Raw genomic sequence first — 21,763 nt, forward strand, 5'->3', positions numbered from 1 at the left:
TGACTGGAACAACCATTCTGCTGGCAGTGAGATCTGTAGTCGACATGATACCCAAACCATGCCGACAACGTGGCACAGTTTTTTCGAAGTATTAACACTGTAGATAATCTTAAAACTAACCGTTAAAAATGAACACACGGTACACTAAAAAGAATTGTAGGTAATGAAAAGTTCTCAAAATTTATGTAACAACAATTCTATTTTTAAAAAAATGCAGTTTTTCTTTGTAGGAATTATTATAAGCAAATTTACCATTTAAAGCTCATTTACACAAATAATTAAATTATATATATGTATATTTACAGACAGAAAGAAAAATATATACAACTTTCTACATCCTGCTGGTAGCCATTAACAGATTTTCTGAAGGGGAAAAAAAAACCCAACAACAATAACAACAACAGAAATTGACATAGCAAACCTTTTCTTTCAGGGTTAAGTTCACTCCAAAAGACCAAATAAATAAATAAAAAATAACTGTTTTATCAATACACTAGAAATTTTATGTCTTAAGCATTGCACGTATAATACACACATCTCAGGTATACTAAACAAATGCAATAACAATCATTGCTTCAGATTCTGCAATTCACCAATAAAATGGTGGCAAAATGTGAGTAAATTTCAAAGACTAGTGCGGAGTGCTTCAGTTAATGCAAAATATGAATGAAATTTTATGCTATTTCTTCATTCATCCATAATTTTTTCACGAAGGAATACATGTCGTTTCTGCAGCTAAAGTTCACTTTTAGCCTATTTACAATTAATTTCGAAGACTACAACTGTATGACAAATTGTGTATCATCACACACACACACACACACACACACACACACACACACACACACACACACACAGACAGTAAATTAATTGGACCTTACAAAAACAAGAGTAATCTTCACAAATGTACTAAGTTTTGAGGACCACTATTTATCAATGTGTTTGAGCAAATACTTTAACATCTGAGATTACTTTTTTACACTCTTGTTTACATATTGGGACACCATCTAACTGCAGTAAGTTTTGGAGTTATTGTGTACATTCTTTTTTCTCCTATGAATGATGGTAAGCAACTTACATTCCATTCCTGGAACACAAACCATTGACATTCAAGTAGTCCAAATTTGCAGCTGCCAAAAAGATTTTCCATTATAAGATTCTGTACATAAATATTTACACCTGTTTCTGTTTTTCTGCTTTCACTTTTTTGCGTGTATTTACAACAAACATTTTCATTACACAAAAAACACATGTAATAAAAAAGTTCTAAGCAATTTATTTACATTGTACAGCAGCAAAACACTGTCTGTATGGCATTCAGAGTTACCTCAACTATTCACAGATTTCTATATAAATACCACGGCACTATTTACAATAAAACATCCAGCAAGAGACGATGCATCAGTATCTACTTCCGAGTCAGTACAATACTCCCTGGTAAGCTGAATGGTCCCACACGAGAATGTATGTCAACAGCTCTCACAGCAAAGTGATATTTGTGTCCTTCGACAAACTGCAAAGAAAAAGAAATGTCTACAATAATGAAACAAATTTTTGTTACTTATAAAATTATTACTTTTCACCTATGAAATCAAGCATAGATCAAAAGCATAGACAGTGCATTTCAATCTACAAACCAAACGTGCACACCCAGCTACAACATACAGGCTTGTTGGCAACATTGACACAGAAAACGTTTTAAATCTGCTTGCAGCCTGTGTTAGTCAGATGTGCCCGATCCACATGGTGTTCACTTGGCTGTGGTGTGAAGGAAGGAGGGGGAGGGGAAGAATAAACTTCCCACAATCTGACTGCAGTTTCCCAAGCGCCACTGCACTTGCATAGTATTTACGGCCCTGCAGATCCCACTCTCTTGAACATAGATGCCAAAGTTGTATGCGCTATGTGCTCCCTTTACTTGCCACTACAACTGGAGCTGTGAAGGCTACACAGCTGTTGAGTTACAATCACCGAGTGCTCACTCACAAGGCAAGTGAGGCGAGCCGTGTGCATATCAAGTCACAGGGAAAAAATTCCATTCACACCACTTCACTATGCAGATGTAACGCTCTAAGTCTCGTGACATTATATTTGCTGAGAGAGGGATATTTCAGCATCAGCAACGGCTGATACAGATGTACTGTTTTCCTGGGTGTATTTGTAACTTTATACAGTGTTACTTATGGCACTTTATGAAACTGCTAGTGGTATTAATAGCTTCATGAACACTACTTGCATACAGCATGCCCATTTGGCCAAAAGTATAGTATGCCAGCCTTAGTTTGCACTCATACCTCAATAATTCTACATCTCTGAAAGTCTATTTTCTGGAAGTTACCCATTGTATTACAACTTCACTTACACCTACATTAATGTGTTTACAGTATTTGAGATCCATCATGATGCTATAATGCTCTTATCATCATTTTTCTTCTATCTCACTACACACAAAAGTAATACCTGAGTAAGACTAATAACAGTCCACAAAAATAAAAACAAACTATAGGAGCATCAAATTAAAACTAAACTTTTGTCATGTTTTCTTGACATTCCTAAAGTGCTAACTTTCAAATGTGGAAAATGGACGATATTCCAGCTAGTTACTGATTACTGTTTATCACATCAGCTGTCAGCATATTTTCATTTTTTACCTGATCTACAATATCTTTAATCTCAAAGTCTAACTACAGCCAACATTTTCAATCAAGTGTACCACAAAGCACAATATGTCATTTTTTCTGCACTTCCTATCCTTACCTATTACACTGATGTAGGCTGGTTCAAAAAATAAATTCTTTTCAGTCTACAAAGCCTCTTCCTATAATCTGCCCTGTCATTTCAAATTTTAGGCTGCATAGTCTTATTTAACACACAAGAAGACTGGATAAAGACAAATACATATGAGTCATGGCGTTTACAAATTATATGCAAACCTAACTCCATAAAACTGTACCTACACGTCACATGAAATTAATGTCAGGCAGATACATACCTGTGTCAACGTGCAAGCCATTGGCAATGGTAAAGCCTTGACATCTCCAACTTTTTTCCAATGTGCTGTACTTGGAGGTGATGAACTCTCCTGATACGCATACAGCTGGTAGCTGGCAATGGCTGCATATTCATTTGTCACAGGCATATTCCACGACAGAACAATACCTGCAAGACATTTAATATTAAAAACACGCAGTTGTGATTCGAAAGGAAGGTGAGAAGAAAGAAAAAGTTTGATTATGTATCATTAGAAAGAAAACTATCTTTTGGATACAGTTTGTAAGAGATCTGCATTAACCATTATTCAGGTAAACAGCTGTCTGAAAATTTCTCCCATTATTACATGTGCTTATGTACTCCAATTAATTTAAAAAGCAGATATTATTAAGGATCTAGTTCTACTTGTTCCAAAACTGTTGTTCTGCCTTAAATAATATCAATATATTCATGCTAGCCAAATTTATCCTCATACTTTGATCTCAGTGAAAATCCCTTCGAAAAACTACTTCAATAATATGGAGGCATAAACCAGAAATACAGGTAAGTACTGAAGTCTACGTCAGAGTCATCTTTATTGTTCTTCTGTCACTACTTTGTATTTTTATAAGAGTTTCAAAATAAGAAGTACCAATTCTCAAACATTATTTAATTGCATTCAAATAACATAACAGTAACTATCATGTCTTCAGTACATATTACTCCCTCATGAAAATCTATTATTTTTCCTTTTATGCAGTAGATTTGAAGCTACAAAATAATTATATAAGAAACTTCTGTGTCAGAATCCTAACTATATGTTAATCAATACTATTCTAGGACCATTCCATTCTAATGTAGCCTACTTAGTAATCCAGTCAAAAACAACCAACCATAGCACTTTTTTTCTTTATATTAATTTTGATGGGGGCTTAACTGAAAGATCTTGCTCTGTAGATGATGTAAATATGTTTCTGGTACCTGATACAGGATTTTTTTCCAAGAACTGTCTTAAAAACAAAAAGAAGGTTTCCCCAGTTGGTGCTAATAAGTTCAAAAGCAGTAAGCTTACAACAGTTCTCCCACTTCTCAATGACCATGAAAATTGACCTACTGAACTTTATAGAGTTAACATAAAAACTTACACAGAAGGGGAGCTTTTAAACAACAAGAAAACAGACAGAAACCTAGGAAGCTATAACTGAATTACCAGAAAAATTTACATATGCACAGAACAAGCAGCAGTGCACTAGTGCAAATCTCTAAATCTTGACAGGTGCTCTCCAAGTACTACGAGTACTGGTGGTACGAAGGAACATAAGTAACAAGCAGAGGTTCCAGTGGTGCAATTGACCTTTTTACAACCACCTATGTGGCGTTGCAGATTGAGAATCTGGGTATCACATCCTGAAGCCCTTCTTTACGAGTAAAAGCCGAAAAACAGTTTAGCCTACTCCACTAGAGCTTTAAATTAATACAACATTTTCAAATGACACCACAGCATAATGGATAGCGTTACAGATTGAGAAACTGAAGGAGACCGGTTCGAATCCTGTCACATGGTTACAAATTTTTTTGTTTAGTTATTTACTTCAAATGTAATGGTTTTCTAATTTTTTTCAAAGTGATTTTTAACCATTGTATTAAGTTTCTTATTTGTTCTCATTTCTCCATTGAGCTCAAAACCATTGATGGATTTGCAGTTACCAATAAGAAATTTGTGATTTTGTTGCATTTAAAATGCCTGACAACGTAAATTCATCAACCAGCAAATGTTATGACAAACGAACGGAGAAATTTGATGAAAAAGAAGGACAACTTTCACGAATTCCTTATGCAATGCATTGTCTATGTATAAGAAGAGGTTTCTCCTTTCTGCAAAACCCAATTTTAAAAATGAAAACACAGTAGCGATGAGTGAACAAATCACAGAGGAAACGATTCAACGCATGATGCAGAGTGTTATTGTTCAGGAACAGTGAGACTGATTAAGAGGGTTTGCATGATCAGGTAAGACTTTCCATAAATTTTTGGATTTCCTCATCCGCTATTAATATAACTGCAAATCCACCAATGATTCTGAGCCCATTGGAGGAATGAGAACCAATAAGGAAGTTAATACAATGGCTAAAATGACTTGGCAAAAGTTTATAAAATTCGAAACATTTCAATTCAAGCAAATAACAGAAGAAAAATAAAATTAAAAAAATAATAAATAAAAATTGTAAGCAAGTGACAGGATTCTAACCCGCCACCTTCAGTTTCCCAATCTGCTACGATATCCATTACACTATGGCAGCATTGGAAAATCTGGTATTGAATTAATACTCTAGTGGAACAAGCTGAATTGTTTTTCGGCTTCTACTCATAAATGAGGGCCCACCACGGTGAATGGCTTCACAGTGTGATACTTGGGTTCTTACCCTAAACCATCATACAGGTGGTTGCAAAAAGTCAGTTGCAACACTGGGTCCTCTCCTTTTAAGTCTTTAGCATTATTTTCAACATAGAATGCTTTCCTAAATCAAACGGGTACATTCATGATGGCCACACAAATAAAACACATCAACACGACCAGGTGGCTCACTGCTTCACAACATCAACTGCAATAGATGCCTGATGAAGCAGGCAACAGGTGAGTTGAGTGTACTGAGCAACATTTTTATGTAGCACAGCCACACAGAATCAGCTGGTGGTGTTATGGTTCTGGAACTGGCACAGTGTCATGCTTACAAAAATGTCATATAAGCCTTGTGGGCAAATGAAGGCTCAAGAGGTAGTGAGACTGAGGTCTTATCACCTTGCCCATACTATTCACCATCTACTCTCTGCTGCTTTTGTCTTGTTTGTTTAATTTTTTATCTTGTGTTCATCTCCTCTTTTCCTTATCTCAGTTGCTCCCTCCATTACCATCCCACTCTCTATTTGCCTGCATTATTTTCTCCTCAAATTTTGCAACTTGTAGTCCTTTTGCCATGCTGATATTATGTAGTTGGATGGATTAAAAAATCTACTCACCAAGCAGCGGCAGGAGCACACACATATACAAAAAGGTTTTACTTATGCAAGCTTTTGGAGCCAGTGGCTTCTCCTTCCAGCAGAGGGTTGAAAGGGATGGAAGAGGCAAAGAACTGGAGAGGTTTAGAAAAAGGGATAGAGCTCGGGAAAGTCACCCAGAACTGCGGGTTAGGGGAGACTTACCGGACAGTATTGGAAGGAAAGACACTGTTGGAAACTACAATGAACGAGATTTGAAAACATGAGAGCTTAAAGGTGTAAGACAGGGTAATATGCAAGACAGAGATTACTGCTAAAATATCATTCACAAGCCAAGAGTGAAATGCTCAGTGCATTCTATGTAACAAAGGTGGAAGCGGGCAACAAAAAATAGACAGGTCAGAAAATGAAAGACGTAGAACAGTTTCCTGACACCAGAGCCTTTTACTCAGCAGATCTGAACAGGTAAAAATTGGAACAATTCATGTTTATCTCCTGCTGGAGTGAAGGAAGGAGAAGTTACAGTGAAGAAATGCTGAGATGGAAGAAATTTGTGTAAAGTAATGCCAGGTGGGTGGCGAGAACCGAGGACATGTAGTAGCACTAGTTCTCACCTGTGAAGTTCTGAGACACTTGTGCCTGGGAGAAGAATCCAGATGGCATGTGTGGTAAAACAGGCACTGAGTTCATGACTATGTTGTAGAGCAAGTAAGTTATCAGTTAGACAAATGGGTATAGGCAGAAGGTGTATACCGGCAACACACAATATCGTGTTGCAGAGCAAGCTATACCCCAAGACATTCGTTACTTCAGTGGCTGTTTCACCACAGGCTGTAACTGGATGCTTCCCCCACACGCCAGTTTCTGAGAACTCCACATGTCCTTGGTTCTCGCCACCCACCTGGCCTTAATTTACGTTAATTTCTTCACAGTAACTACTCCTTTCTTCACTCTGTTTTAGTTTTCTACATCTTTCATTTTCTGACCTGTCTATTTTCCGCCAGTCCCCTACCTACCACTTCTGTTACAGAAAATGCACTTAGCTTTTCACTCTCTTATTAACTCATGCATGATGTTTTAGCAGTACTCTCTGTTTTGTATATTATTCTTTCTTCCATCTTGAAGCTCTCTCATTTTGAAATCTCATCCGGTGCAGTCCCCAACAGTCAGTCTTTCCTTCCCAGCCCGTCCAGTACGCCTCCCCTGACCCGGGGTTTGGGGGACTTTTCCAAACTACTCCTTTTCCTAAACCTCTTCAGTTGATTTCCCTTCACTCCTCTTCCTGCCCCTTCAACTGTTCTGGCGGAAGAAGGAGCCACTGGCTCTGTAAGATTGCACAAGGAAAACCTTTTTTTTTTATACGTGTATTCTCCTGCCGCCACTTGGTGAATAGATTTTTTATTTATCCAATTGCATTATATTGTCAAAAATTGATTATTTTCTTTTCCATGTTGAGTATCTTTACATAGTTTTATAAATTTCCCAGTTTAAATCCCCCATCCACCCTTTTACCTCACTATCTCCAAAATTAACAGTAAATCAATGAAGTCTAATACAGCTATTTCACTTTTACATTTCTGGAACTAAGGTTTTCCCAGTATTTATGACAATTATTACTGCTCCCTTCAAATTTCCTATCTTCACATTGGTAATTCTCACCCTATTTTGCATGAACATATTTATTATTATCCTGTGATTTATGCTTTACGAAAAACTGTTCGCGGAGAAAAACTGACAATTGATGTAAAATGACACTGGTATGGCACTGGATATCAAGTACTGTTTACAAATGTTACACAGTTAATGTTTCCTGACACCAGAGCCTTTTACTCAGCAGATCTGAACAGGTAAAAACTGGAACAATTCATGTTTATCTCCTGCTGTTGCCAAGCCCTATTCAGTACAGAGGCTGATGGGAGTAACTGGGTTTGTTCGAAAGAAGGTATCATGATCAAAACCATTTTCAAACTGTCTCTACTGTGTAAGTGCACATGCGGAGCTTTGTGACTTATCATCGTGACACCTTTGTTGAATCATATTAACATGTTTCGCTGTTTGGCTACTTGGAGTGCTGACACCTTTGCTCACTTTGCATTGTGCACGTTTTTGGTTTAAACATAACACTACTTCCATATTTTTTCTTGCTTAGCAAGACAGGACTACACAGAAAGAGATGCAGGACAACACATATGCAAACATCATACAAAATACTTACATAAATGCACTTGACAAGGAGAATAAATTTTTGAAATGCCTCTCGATAAGCATGAAAAAATATGTAACTGGTGCAATGTTTCACTATTTAAATAACGAATGACAGCTGCAGGATTTATGAAATTAAGTCAAATGTTTCTATTTTCCACACAGTTACCAGCAGTTTTTATTAGATAATAAACAAGCCCTTATGAGTATTTTGATGCCTATTATGTAAATATATCTTACACAAAATGTGAACATTGAAGAGAGGTACTACATGAAACGTTTACTGCTTCAAACATTATTTCCTACATTTCAGATTTTCCCACATTTCACATTTTCCCTCATTTTACACAATTTTTTTAAAAATGTACCCTGAAAAGTGAAAAAGTAGCATTTCACTGTATTTATTAACTGTGTACAATTTAATTCCAGTTATTAGCATAGTCATGCCATAAAAGTTATCATTACACATAACTATTGCAAATTTCAGAAAAAAAAATGGTTTTATACTTACGTGAATGAATATTATTTCCCTTTAGAATACACACAAATCATTAAAATGGAAAACAAAATTTAACAATAATATCTTAAAAAGTACCTACCTTGGTGCCTGCTCTGTTTTGATATTTTTAATTCGGGTCTTGGTGGCATCTTCTTTAAGTCTGGATTATTTAGATTCAAGTTTGGTGCCACAGGAAGAGGTGCAGGGTGCTGAAACGAAGAAGATTATATTGTAATCTATTTCGTAGCAGTTAAAAGTGCTAACAGGTGAAATACAGAGGCTGAAAAGATGGATGGTAATTTATATTCCAGTCTCTCTTTCTCTCAAGCACAAACTTGTTATCCTGGAGCCCTGAGCAAAACAAACTACGTAGAGTGTCAGTAAACTGAACAGTCAGTTCCTACTGAACCCAAGACAAGTATTCCGTTAGTATCTATCATTCATTTGGTAGACACCTCTTGTTCTGTGCAAGCTGCCTCCCAACTATCTCCACATGGAAGAAACATACATCTAAGCACCTGAGATTTAATACCAGTACTTGATTTATTTAAGTTTCTGTCATACGTACCAAGGTTTCCCAACTGATTTCTGAGAGTGGCAAATGGTTTCCATACTTGATTTTCTTATTTATTTTATAATAATGTACACTCTCAGTTTTAATTATTCAAACATTATCTCTAATCAAAACTGAGATTACATTTAATGCTATTCAATGTAAATACAATTTTTATCTGAAATGTACTTGCATCACAATGTTGAAAATTTCTTCAAGAGTTAGTACCCAATCTCTGTTTGAGGTCTGCATCAAATGCAATATGAAGTAGATATGTAAACAATGTTTCAATATCTTTAATGTAATGCTACCAACATATGACAATGTCTGCAACATGGGGACATAATGCACCACCCATTCAGAAATTTTGACATTTTCTTTTACTACAAATAAATGCAATAATGCACAAGTAGTCTCAGGAATGTAAGAACCTTTGGTTCAAATATGTTTGGCATTACATGCGTTGTTAAAGTTCTTACTTTAAATACTGTGCACATGCTGGAAAAACAGAAAATATCAGCTTTCATTTTTTCCAGTCATCGTCACTTTCTTCTCCCTTTTATCCAACATCAGGCCATGTTTGGACATTTATGGTACTTTTCCACTTTCCCTTGCCTATCCATAATAATTCTTCGGTAACTGCTTTTGTTCCAGTCCAGATTCCGTCCTCTTAAACTGGTCTTGAATTAGTGAATCCATCTAGCTCTGGGTCTCCTCCTTGCCCTCAGACATAATGGTGTTCTTGGTATTCTCCCATTTTCCATTTTCTTTACATGTCCAAACCTTTTAAACAACTCTTCTAAATTTTATCATTCAACTTTTACACTCCAATTTCCTTCCTAACATCATTTCCCACTCTGTCTCTCATTTCCTCTGGCACACTTCTTAGGAATTTCATTCACTGGCTTTGATTCTACTCTTCCGTCTTCGACTCATTGTCCAGGTCTCCAATGCATACATCAATTTGAGTGTAAAGTACGTTTTGTACAGCACTTTCTTGCACTTCATTGGTATCTCCCTTCCCCAGACATATTGCTGAAATGCACTGCTGTGTTGTATCCTTTTGCCAATTTCTTTCTCCATCCTTACGTCCTGCATTACCTCAGATCCTAAATATTTAATGTTGCCCACAATTTCACTTTCCGAAGAAAGAATAGAAAAATTATCAACAAAAGTTTATTAATTTATTGTAACCAAGTATCTAATTTCACTCTGTTCTTCTCCAATGGTAATGCACAGTTTCCAACTGACCGTTAACAGTAAGACGACACTTCCTTAAACACTCATTACATTCAAGTATGTATTTCATAACCACATCTCAAATGTGCATCCAATTCATATATCCAAATTATTGTTAGCAAAATACTTGTTATTTACTGTACCTGCTGCATTCAGACAGAAATATTGTGCTTTAAACACAGTGTCGAGACATTTGGCTTAAATAACTAAATTATTATTTTAACCTGACAAAAATCTGTGAGCAACCGATGAAAATGTGAGTATTGTATGACGATGAACAGTCAGTTTTCTCAGATGTGGAATACAAGCAGTCCATAAGGCTGCTTTATATTTTAACATTCCACTATTTTCCATCAGAAGCTCACAAACTAACAGGGACTCCACAAACACAGTCAGCTGTAATTAAGTAAGTAATTAGCACTTCTGCTTTCAACATTGATACTGCAGAACAGCATTTTCTTGTCAATGTCTCCACTTTTGACTACAGTATGATTCCTTGAAAGGTTACAAAACAGCTTTCTGCAAAACAGATCTGTATGTTAAAAATGGCTATATTAACAATGAACAATCTAAAGAATATAAAAAAAATTAAATGGCAAAATTTTATACTACTGTTTGTGGAGCAGATATGTTCTACAATATTATAAAGAGTTCCTGGACACACCTGAGCATGTTGAGGCAAAGACCGCGACTGAGGAGAAGCTGTTAACCCCTGTGCAGGACGAATTTGTGGCCTGCTCGGTGAACCTTGGGCTACTGATGGCTGCAAACCCGCAGGACGTGTCGATGTTGGAACCTGCTGGCCCACTGTTCCAGACCCTAGGGAAGAAAATTTAACAACACCTACAGACATACCCACAAATTACTCTAACTTTCTGTTTATCACACTTAAATCTAACGATATGGCTACATAATTCGGTGTGCACATTCCTGCACTAAAGCAATAACACATTCAAAAATGTGCACTAAAGCAATTACACATTCAAAAATGAGTACATAAAAGCTTTACATGATTACTGAAAACAGATTAGCACAATTTTTCAATGCCTTCAAGACTCTGACTGCCTTATTTCGAAATTTTTTTTTAGTTTATCTTGTCGGTTTTACACATTGTGCTGTAAGCTGTACAAGTAGTGAATACATATCCAGTCCAAGCTCTGTCTCATCAACAATCTTCATAAGGAGTGTATATGCCCATGAAAAATGACAAATAATGAGGCAAGTAGAGGAAAGTTCCCAAAACTGAATCCCCATTTCACTTTCGATTTTTAAAAATAGAAAATAGTAAGTTCATTTACATTTTACTTTCAGAAAATACACTGAAAAACAGTTGTCGAAATTGGACCCCTCAAAAAGAAATGAAAATGAAAGGTAGCAAATCGAATAAGACATAATACAGTTTCAAAGAATCATACAGTTTCAAAGCATCAATATAACTACGGATATTAGTTTTTTAGAAATATGTAAATGCATTAAAAATACAGAATAACAGTAATAAATATGTTTGGTGACAGTAATCAAACACATTCTTTAACTTTTACAGCTTCCAATTAGGCTGTTTAAGGTGTGTATGCAATTACAGTAGAACTTTACCTTTACTACGCATCAAAAGACGTAATCTTTTACTGATGTAAAATAGGCTATGACATCAAACAGTTTTGTTTTAGAACATGTAGAACCCTGAGGATGCTCAAATGTACCTGATGACCGACAAATACTCAGACCTGCCCAATATGTTTAAGACTGACGTGGGTCAAGCTCTACAGTCATTTGTGGTTCATCCCTATCACATTCTACTGTTATCTAGAAATCTCTGGTGATCTAGAAGTATCTGATTTCATACTATTTGTTTCTTTAACATTCATAGATGAAGGAATATCATTTTTTGTTTGCCTGTTCAATGCATTCAGCACCTGCAAACAGCTTCTCATTCAATGTGCTTGCACTTGTTACTTTAAACCCACAAGAGATTCACTTTGAAGTGAGGGGACAGGCAAGCCCTTTACAGTACTTCTAAACACACAATAATGAAAGAGATATAAAGATTGGACACTGATGACCAATTCCAAAGAAATGTAAATACAGAAGACTGATAACCAATTCTGCAATCTTGTACATACACATCCCTTACAGGCGCATATATGCTTAACAGATGACAAACCATTTAAGGATGAAAACCACTCAAACTGCATTTTGTCCCACTAATATACTGTATTTGTTCGACTATAAGGCAGCCCTTAACATAAGACAACCCCCTTGCTTAAGAAGTTCCTTGAGACATTTTTATTGTTAGCATACTCTGACTAATCAAAAATACAAGCTGTTTTGAAGTATCTGAAAAAAAAATTAACATACTTTTTGTAAACTTATGCAGTTTACTGACTTTTTATATTTTGATAATGCAAGCGGAAATAAAATAAAAAGAAATTGTTTACATTATTTTTTATTTTCATTTCCTTTTTCTAACTAGCTTTGTCTGTGTCGTCATAATCATCATCATCTGTAAGCCTACTAGCATTTCTTTAATCCTGACAGTCCCACATGTCACTTTCTGAACCATCCACAGCACTGGCTATAAAGCACTTTCTGAATCCTTTCATTACAGATTCACTTGAGATTCTGCACCATGCAGTAAGAATCTATTGGCCAAGTGTGGATATTGAAGGTTTCTTTAATTTCCCCCTGGAGTGGGGACATGGTCCCCTTGAACAGGCCAGCAGGTGAACCTTTAAAAAGGTCTATTCACAGTAACATATATTACTTGAAGTTGTGTGGTTATCCCACCAGTAATGGGCTAGGACTGCTGTCAGATCCTTAACTCTCTGGGTGAGGTGTCCCCTGAAAAAAATCGGATACCAATTATTTTCCTACTGTTAAGCAAAGAGCCTGGTATTCTGTTTGAAGCAACCCAATCTAACATCAGGCCTTTCTTGGCACCTAAAGTTAAGTCCTGCAGGCAGTTTTCCTATCTGTGTTACTTTCCTGCGAACGATCACATATGGGGGGTGAGCTTCCTTCCACTTGCTAACACACCCAGCATTGCTGCTATTCTGGCATTTTCATTGCTACAACTTCTTATAGGAACACTTAACACCCTTCATGTTGACAATAACATACCAAAATAAACATGCATTTGATCGGGATTGCCAACATGGCCCACAAAATACTCATGCCGTTTCCGAAAATGGATTATTTGTAGGGATGAAAATTTAACATCTTTTATTGTGTGTAAATGATTACACAAAAACATTTAGAAAGTTATCACACTACTTGACTACAAACTAGGCTTCAGTGATTTGAAATTGGCTGTTAAAAGTTGTTACTGTGGAGGCTTTTTCATTGGAATGTTTGCTTTTCCTAAAACTTCAACACTTTTTTTTATGGTCTTTGGCTCTATGTAAGATTCCAACAAATGACTTATACCTGTTGAGAAGCTGCAGCATTATCCTCTCAGTGAATGGAGTGTTTCTTGATGATTATAAAAAATTGGCAGAACATTGATCTTTACCTTTTGTGGGCATTCATAGCCACCTGACCTACACGTTGCGTCACAACAGATAGAACCGACAACGTACTTAGCAATGAAGTAGAACAGAGAATAACTAACTCTCTTCACATCATACGGGAAGATTTTCGGTGTGGCCTAAATATTGTTACATGTTTTGTGGTCTGCAGACACTATAAACTGGCACTCAGCTCGTGTGCGTAAAACTGGAATAAATAGCGCAATAGGGGAGAGGAGCAATACTGGGAAACAAGCCCCGCCTCCCTCTTGCAGGGCAACCAGCCTACACCCTTCTCAAGTGCTTTTGTAAAAGCAGAAATGGCACATGGCCATCGGGCTCACTGATCCCTTCTGCCGTAATAATCCAACTCTGATGGGACCAAGATGTACTTCACAATAAGAAAGGATAACAATGATCAACGCACAACCAAAACATTTGGTAATGGCTACTGAGCAATTGCTTGTTGAGATTGGCAGCGTCATAAACGAGGCAGTTCAACTATGACCTCTACCAGTATTTTAACTAAAGCTATCATTAATGCCCAAAATGTTAGGTCACGATAAGGCAGAAAATGTAAAATCCTGTGCTCATCGGTTTTGTTACATATCAAATATGTTGAAATATTTCGTAACTGCGTAGTAAAAATGTGTACAAAAAGAAGTTGAAATGGATAAATTACAATGCAGATGCTTGCCGCTGTATGAGAGAGATTTCAATATAAATATAACTTGAGAGCTAATTGCTAATATTACGTTCAGTTTGGCATGAATTATTATTATTATAGTTTTGGCTGTAGGGCATGTCGTTACATATTAGATAAGAGTGATGATAATCTAATTATAGCAGAACTATACAAGAGTAATAGAAGCAAAAACAGTACAGAATGAGCACATACGATAGTGAAGTATACAAGTTACACTGATGTACCACAGGGTGACGCATATAAAACCAGTACACCTCACGAACTGGTTTATCATCTCTAGCTGAATTGCTTGTGAAGTTTCAACACTTTCGAGAAAGTTGGCTGAACTGCATTTTATCAGAAAGTATATATATATAATGGAAGGAAACATTCCACGTGGGAAAAATTATATATAAAAACAAAGATGAGGTGACATACCGAACAAAAACGCTGGCAGGTCGATAGACACACAAACAAACACAAACATACACACAAAATTCAAGCTTTCGCAACAAATTGTTGCCTCATCAGGAAAGAGGGAAGGAGAGGGGAAGACGAAAGGAAGTGGGTTTTAAAGGAGAGGGTCTTTAAATATGTCTGCTTGTGTCTGTATGTGTGGATGGATATGTGCGTGTGTGCGAGTGTATACCTGTCCTTTTTTCCCCCTAAGGTAAGTCTTTCCGCTCCCGGGATTGGAATGACTCCTTACCCTCTCCTTTAAAACCCACTTCCTTTCGTCTTCCCCTCTCCTTCCCTCTTTCCTGATGAGGCAACAATTTGTTGCGAAAGCTTGAATTTTGTGTGTATGTTTGTGTTTGTTTGTGTGTCTATCGACCTGCCAGTATATATATATATATATATATATATATATATATATATATATATATATATATATATATATATATATATATAAATGGAAGGAAACATTCCACGTGGGAAAAATTATATATAAAAACAAAGATGAGGTGACTTACCGAACAAAAGCGCTGGCAGGTCGATAGACACACAAACAAACACACAAAATTCAAGCTTTCGCAACAAACTGTTGCCTCATCAGGAAAGAGGGAAGGAGCGAAGGAGAGGGGAAGACGAAAGGAAGTGGGTTTTAAGGGAGAGGGTAAGGAGTCATTCCAATCCCGGGAGCGGAAAGACTTACCTTAGGGGGAAAAAAGGACAGGTATACACTCGCACACACGCACATATCCATCCACACATACAGACACAAGCAGACATATTTAAAGACATGTCTGCTTGTGTCTGTATGTGTGGATGGATATGTGCGTGTGTGCGAGTGTATACCTGTCCTTTTTTCCCCCTAAGTCTTTCCGCTCCCGGGTTTGGAATGACTCCTTACCCTCTCCCTTAAAACCCACTTCCTTTCGTCTTCCCCTCTCCTTCCCTCTTTCCTGATGAGGCAACAGTTTGTTGCGAAAGCTTGAATTTTGTGTGTATGTTTGTGTGTCTATCGACCTGCCAGCGCTTTTGTTCGGTAAGTCACCTCATCTTTGTTTATATATATATATATATATATATATATATATATATATATATATATATATACATATATACAAAGATGATGTGACTTACCAAATGAAAGTGCTGGCAGGTCGACAGACACACAAACAAACACAAACATACACACAAAATTCAAGCTTTCGCAACAAACTGTTGCCTCATCAGGAAAGAGGGAAGGAGAGGGAAAGACGAAAGGATGTGGGTTTTAAGGGAGAGGGTAAGGAGTTATTCCAATCCCGGGAGTGGAAAGACTTACCTTAGGGGGGAAAAAAGGAAAAAAGGACGGGTATACACTCGCACGCGCGCGCACACACACACACACACACACACACACACACACATCCATCTGTGTATGTGCGGATGGATATGTGTGGGTGTGCGAGTGTATACCCGTCCTTTTTTCCCCCTAAGGTAAGTCTTTCCGCTCTCGGGATTGGAATGACTCCTTACCCTCTCCCTTAAAACCCACATCCTTTCGTCTTTCCCTCTCCTTCCCTCTTTCCTGATGAGGCAACAGTTTGTTGCGAAAGCTTGAATTTTGTGTGTATGTTTGTGTGTGTTTGTGTGTCTGTCGACCTGCCAGCACTTTCATTTGGTAAGTCACATCATCTTTGTTTTTAGAGATATATATATATCTGTTTGTGTGTGTGTGTCAGTTGTGAGAAACTCTTATAGTTAAGTTATTACAAAAATGGGGCAGTTTGCATTATAACAGCGAATTGATACTGTGCAGAATTACATAAAGACAGCCCCCAATTAAAGAATGTAAATAAAGTGAAGTATCCTGGTAAAAATTTATAAAAATAATAATAAAAAAAACCTCCTCATGAACAGAACTAGTCAAGATCTGTAAGAGAAATGGAGGGCTGTAGAACCCATTCAGAATGTGCAGAGAAATAGGCATCTGACAGTGAGGACCCCTGAAACTATAGACAGAATCCGCATGGACATTAAGAGAAGTCCCCATTAAGTCAGCAGGGAAGTTATCACAGCAGGCTGATGTATTTTGTACATCTTGTACTAAAATATATGAAATTAAAAGCCTTCCATATGACGGTGGTGCAAGACGTGAAATTTGAGGATCAGGAAAAAACAGTGCATTATTGTAACTGGATGTTAACATCAATTGCTAACAGTTACTTTGACATCTTGCTTTACACCATGTCAGATGAAGTCTGGTTGAATTTTTCACATTATGTAAATTCCTGGAATTGCAGATACTGGCCACAGGGAAACCCACATATCCTGTATGAAGAACCTCTCCACTTAGAGAAGATAGGAGTTTGGTGTGCATTGTCTGGCAGGCACTTATTGGCTCCATATTGTTCAATTATACCTTACACACACACACACACACACACACACACACACACACACACACACACACACACAAATCATTGTTCCATAGATCATGAATATGAAACGTGTCACTTCAACATAAGTTTTCTTTACAGAAAATAATTTATTCATTCATTTATTTATTTATTTACAGTTACTACTTCATATCTAAGAATTCATCTGTTGAGTAGAAGTAGTTGTAATTCAGAAATTCTTTTAATTTGCTTTTAAATGTTGGTTAGCTGACTGAAAGACTTAATACCATTTGGCAAACGACCAAAGATTTTTGTGGCACCATAATTAACTATTTCTATGAAAAAGTGAGATTTAACCCAGAATAGTGAAGATCATCCTTTCTTCTAGTGTTGAAGCTTTGCACTTCGCTGTTATTTTTGAATTGTGATGGGTTATTAATGACAAATTTCATAAGTGAATGTATGTACTGCGAAGGCACTGTAAATATCCCCGAGTTTCTTAAATAAATGTCTGCAAGATGATTTTGGGTGGGCTTCAGCTATTATTCTGATTACACTATTTTGTGCAATGAATACTTCCTCCCTTAATGACGAATTTCCCCAAAATATGCCGCCATATGAAAGCAGTGAATGAAAAGAGGCATAGTAGGCTAATTTATTGATATGTTTATCATCAAAATTTGCAATAACCCTAACAGCATAAGTAGCTGAACCTAACAGTTTCAGCAGATCATCTCAACATGTCTCTTCCAATTCAATTTCTCATCAATACACACACCAAGAAATTATGAGTATTCTGCCTTAGCAACAGACTTCTGTTCATAGCCTATATTTATCAATGGTGTTATGCCATTTACTATGCAGAATTGTATAAACTGTATTTTCTCAAAATTTAGTGAGAGTCCATTTGCAGATAACCACTTAATAATTTTCTGAAAGACATTATTTGAAATTTCCTCAGCTGATTCTTGCTTCTTGGGTGCGATTACTATACTTTTATCATCAGCAAAAAGAACTAGCTTTGCGTCTTCATGAATATAGAGTGGCAAGTCGTTAATATATATTAAGAACAATACGGGACCCAAGACTGAACCCTGTGGGATACTGTTCTTGATACCTCCCCAGTTAGAGGACTCTGTTGGTTTTTGCAGACTATCTGTATTGTTAATTTCAACCTTCTGCATTCTTCCAGTTATGTATGAATTAAACCATTTGTGCACTGTCCCACTCATACCACAATACTTAAGCTTATCTACAAGAATTTCATGATTCACACAATCAAAAGCCTTTGAGAGATCACAAAATATCCCAATGGGTGATGTTCAGTTACCCAATGCATTTAATATTTTCTGTTGAAAAGTCTATCTGAAAACCAAACTGACATTTTGTTAGTACTTCATTTCTACAAATGTGTTATGCTACTCTTGAATACATTACTTTTTCAAGAATTTTTGATAAAGCTGTCAGAGATGAGATTGGGCTGTAGTTGTTCGCATCAGATCTATCCCCCTTTTTGTGCGATGGTTTAACAATAATCTATTTCAGTCTCTCTGGAAAAATGTCCTGTTTCCGTGAGCTGCTACATATGTGGCTGAGAATCCTACTTATTTGTTGGGAACAAGCTTCTACTAATTTGTTGGAAATGCCACCATGCCATGTGAGCTTTTACTTTTGAGTGAATTTATTATTTTCCTAATTTCAGTAGGAGAGGTAGGTTGAATTTCTATTTTATGAAATTGCATAGGTACTGCCTCTTCAATATACTGCCTTGCATTTTCTAATGAATAGCTGGATCCTATTTTCTCTACAACACTTAAAACTTCTTTTAATACAATGCAGTAGTTTTTATAATGTTTCACTGTTTCAGGGTCATTACTCCTCCTAGCCATAAGATGCATTTCCCTTTTCTGTTTACAAGATTTTTTATCCCTATAGTAAGCCATGGCTTTTTACATGGTTTCTTTCAGTTATGTTTCACTGTTTTCTTAGGGAAACATTTCAAATATACTCACAAAGGTATCATGCAATAGGTTAAATTTTAAATTACCATCATGTTCCCTGTACACCTCATCCCAGTCTAGCTGTTGTAAGCTTTCCCTAAAATTTTGAATTGTTAAATCATTAAATGACCGCACTGATTTGGAGGACTGTTTTGCATTACTGTATGGAGCTACATCATATACCGTAAACTAGCTGTGCATCATGATCAGACAGACCATTCTTAACAGGGAAAGTTTTTAGAATGAGATTTTCACGCTGCAGTGGAGTGTGCACTGATATGAAACTTCCTGCCAGATTAAAACTGCATGCCGGACCGAGACTAACTCGGGACCTGCGAACCGCAGTAGAGCTTCTGTAAAGTTTGGAAGGTAGGAGATGAGGTACTGGCAGAAGTAAAGCTGGGCCGTCAGTCGTGCTTGGATAGCTCAGATGGTAGAGCACTTGCCCATGAAAGGCAAAGATCCCAAGTTCCAAGTCTCGGTCCGGCACACAGTTTTAATCTGCCAGGAAGTTTCAGGAAAATTTTTTATCTGAATAAATTTATCTTCGTCTATGAAAACATTATCAGTGTGCTGCTTTCCTGTACCACCCGAAGGATGCATTCTCCATAAATGCAATTCATGTCATTAAATCACAAATATTCATTATAAGTCCATTCATAATAATTAAATCATAATATGATACTTATTTCAGCCAGTCTTTTCTTCCTTTTGAGCCGACAGTTAGCTTCTGCACCTGCATGGGCACTTCCTAGTGGCAGTTCTCGAAACATATAAGGAAGGCGCTGTAGTTGACTCGACTCCCATTTGGCCATTTGTAATGTCACAGGAAGGATGCATGAACCATGGGCAGATGCATATGCAACAGGAAGATTGCATTCAGCATCTTTTCTCTTATGCTTCCTTGAACTCCAGGTGCATTAATGATGGATGAACAAAACATCTAATGTGTCAGAATGATATTTTAGCCATCAGTTTCAGACAACGAGTGACTGTAATAGTGATGTTATAGAGCAGCAAGTATTTTTATTAAACTTTCCACTAACAGTCATTCAGTGAAAAGTTGGAACTTGTTAAGAATGGTCAACCAACCCCATCTCAGCAATTTACAGACAGAGAACAAATCCAGGAATTTCACACAAACATTTAATCCTGATTACAACAAAAAAACAATCTGGTTATGCAGCCATGTTTGATTCTCGGAAAAGACAAATCTCCTCGTAAAAGTAAATATCATGGTTATGCGGACCTTAATAATCTACACACTGCAGGAAAAATCAGAATCTCTATTCATGCCTGGATAACCCTGGGAACACTTGGTAAAAGTAGGACTGATTTACAATTAGATGGACAAAAACATACGAGCATTTGAAAGCACAATGAACAAATGTAACAGAACCAGGAAATGCTTACGAGATTGACAGCAGCCATCCACTTTTTAAGACAATTAGAATTATACGCTACTGGCCATTAAAACTGCTACACCAAGAAGAAATGCAGATGATAAACGAGTATTCATTGGACAAATATATTATACTACAACTGACATGTGATTACATTTTCACGCAATTTGGGTGCATAGAGCCTGAGAAATCAGTACCCAGAACAACCACCTCTGGCTGTAATAACGGCCTTGATACGCCTGGGCATTGAGTCAAACAGTTTGGATGGCATGTACAGGTACAGCTGTCCATGCAGCTTCCACACGATACCACAGTTCATCATGAGCAGGGACTGGCATATTGTGACAAGCCAGTTGCTCGGCCACCACTGACCCGACATTTTCAATTGGTGAGAGATCTGGAGAATGTGCTGGCCAGGGCAGCAGTCCAACATTTTCTGTATCCTGAAAGGCCCGTACAGGACCTGCAACATGCGGTCGTGCATTATCCTGCTGAAATGTAGGGTTTCGCAGGGATCCAATGAAGGGTAGAGCCACGGGTCTTAACACATCTGAAATGTAATGTCCACTGTTCAAAGTGCCGTCAATGCGAACAAGATGTGACAAGAGACGTGTAACCAATGTAACCCCATACCATCACACCCGGTGATACACCAGTATGGCGATGATGAATACACGCTTCCAATGTGCGTTCACCACGATGTCGCCAAACACAGATGCAACCATCATGATGCTGTAAACAGAACCTGAATTCATCGGAAAAATGTTTTGCCATTAGTGAACCCAGGTTCATCACTGAGTACACCATCGCAGGCGCTCCTGTCTGTGATGCAGCGTCAAGGGTAACCGCAGCCACGGTCTCCGAGCTGATAGTCCATGCTGCTG

The 21,763-nt window shown here is 37.3% G+C and overlaps 1 protein-coding gene across 2 annotated transcripts in view; it reads right to left on the minus strand.

Annotated features, from left to right (window-relative positions):
- Positions 1 to 378: 378 nt before the first annotated feature.
- The window catches only part of LOC124607458 (activating transcription factor 7-interacting protein 1), a 178,931-nt gene continuing 157,546 nt past the window's right edge, over positions 379 to 21,763 (minus strand). For both annotated transcript variants that reach the window (XM_047139793.1, XM_047139795.1), the window contains exons 13-16: positions 11,125 to 11,279; positions 8,769 to 8,877; positions 2,993 to 3,159; positions 379 to 1,513 (exon numbers count right to left, since the gene is read on the minus strand). In XM_047139793.1, the coding sequence (XP_046995749.1) occupies positions 1,409 to 1,513; positions 2,993 to 3,159; positions 8,769 to 8,877; positions 11,125 to 11,279 (536 nt within the window). In that variant the 3' untranslated portion in view covers positions 379 to 1,408. The remainder of the gene's footprint in view (positions 1,514 to 2,992; positions 3,160 to 8,768; positions 8,878 to 11,124; positions 11,280 to 21,763) is intronic.

The sequence above is a fragment of the Schistocerca americana genome, chromosome 3, assembly GCF_021461395.2.
Source record: "Schistocerca americana isolate TAMUIC-IGC-003095 chromosome 3, iqSchAmer2.1, whole genome shotgun sequence".
NCBI classification, from domain to species: Eukaryota; Metazoa; Arthropoda; class Insecta; order Orthoptera; family Acrididae; genus Schistocerca; species Schistocerca americana.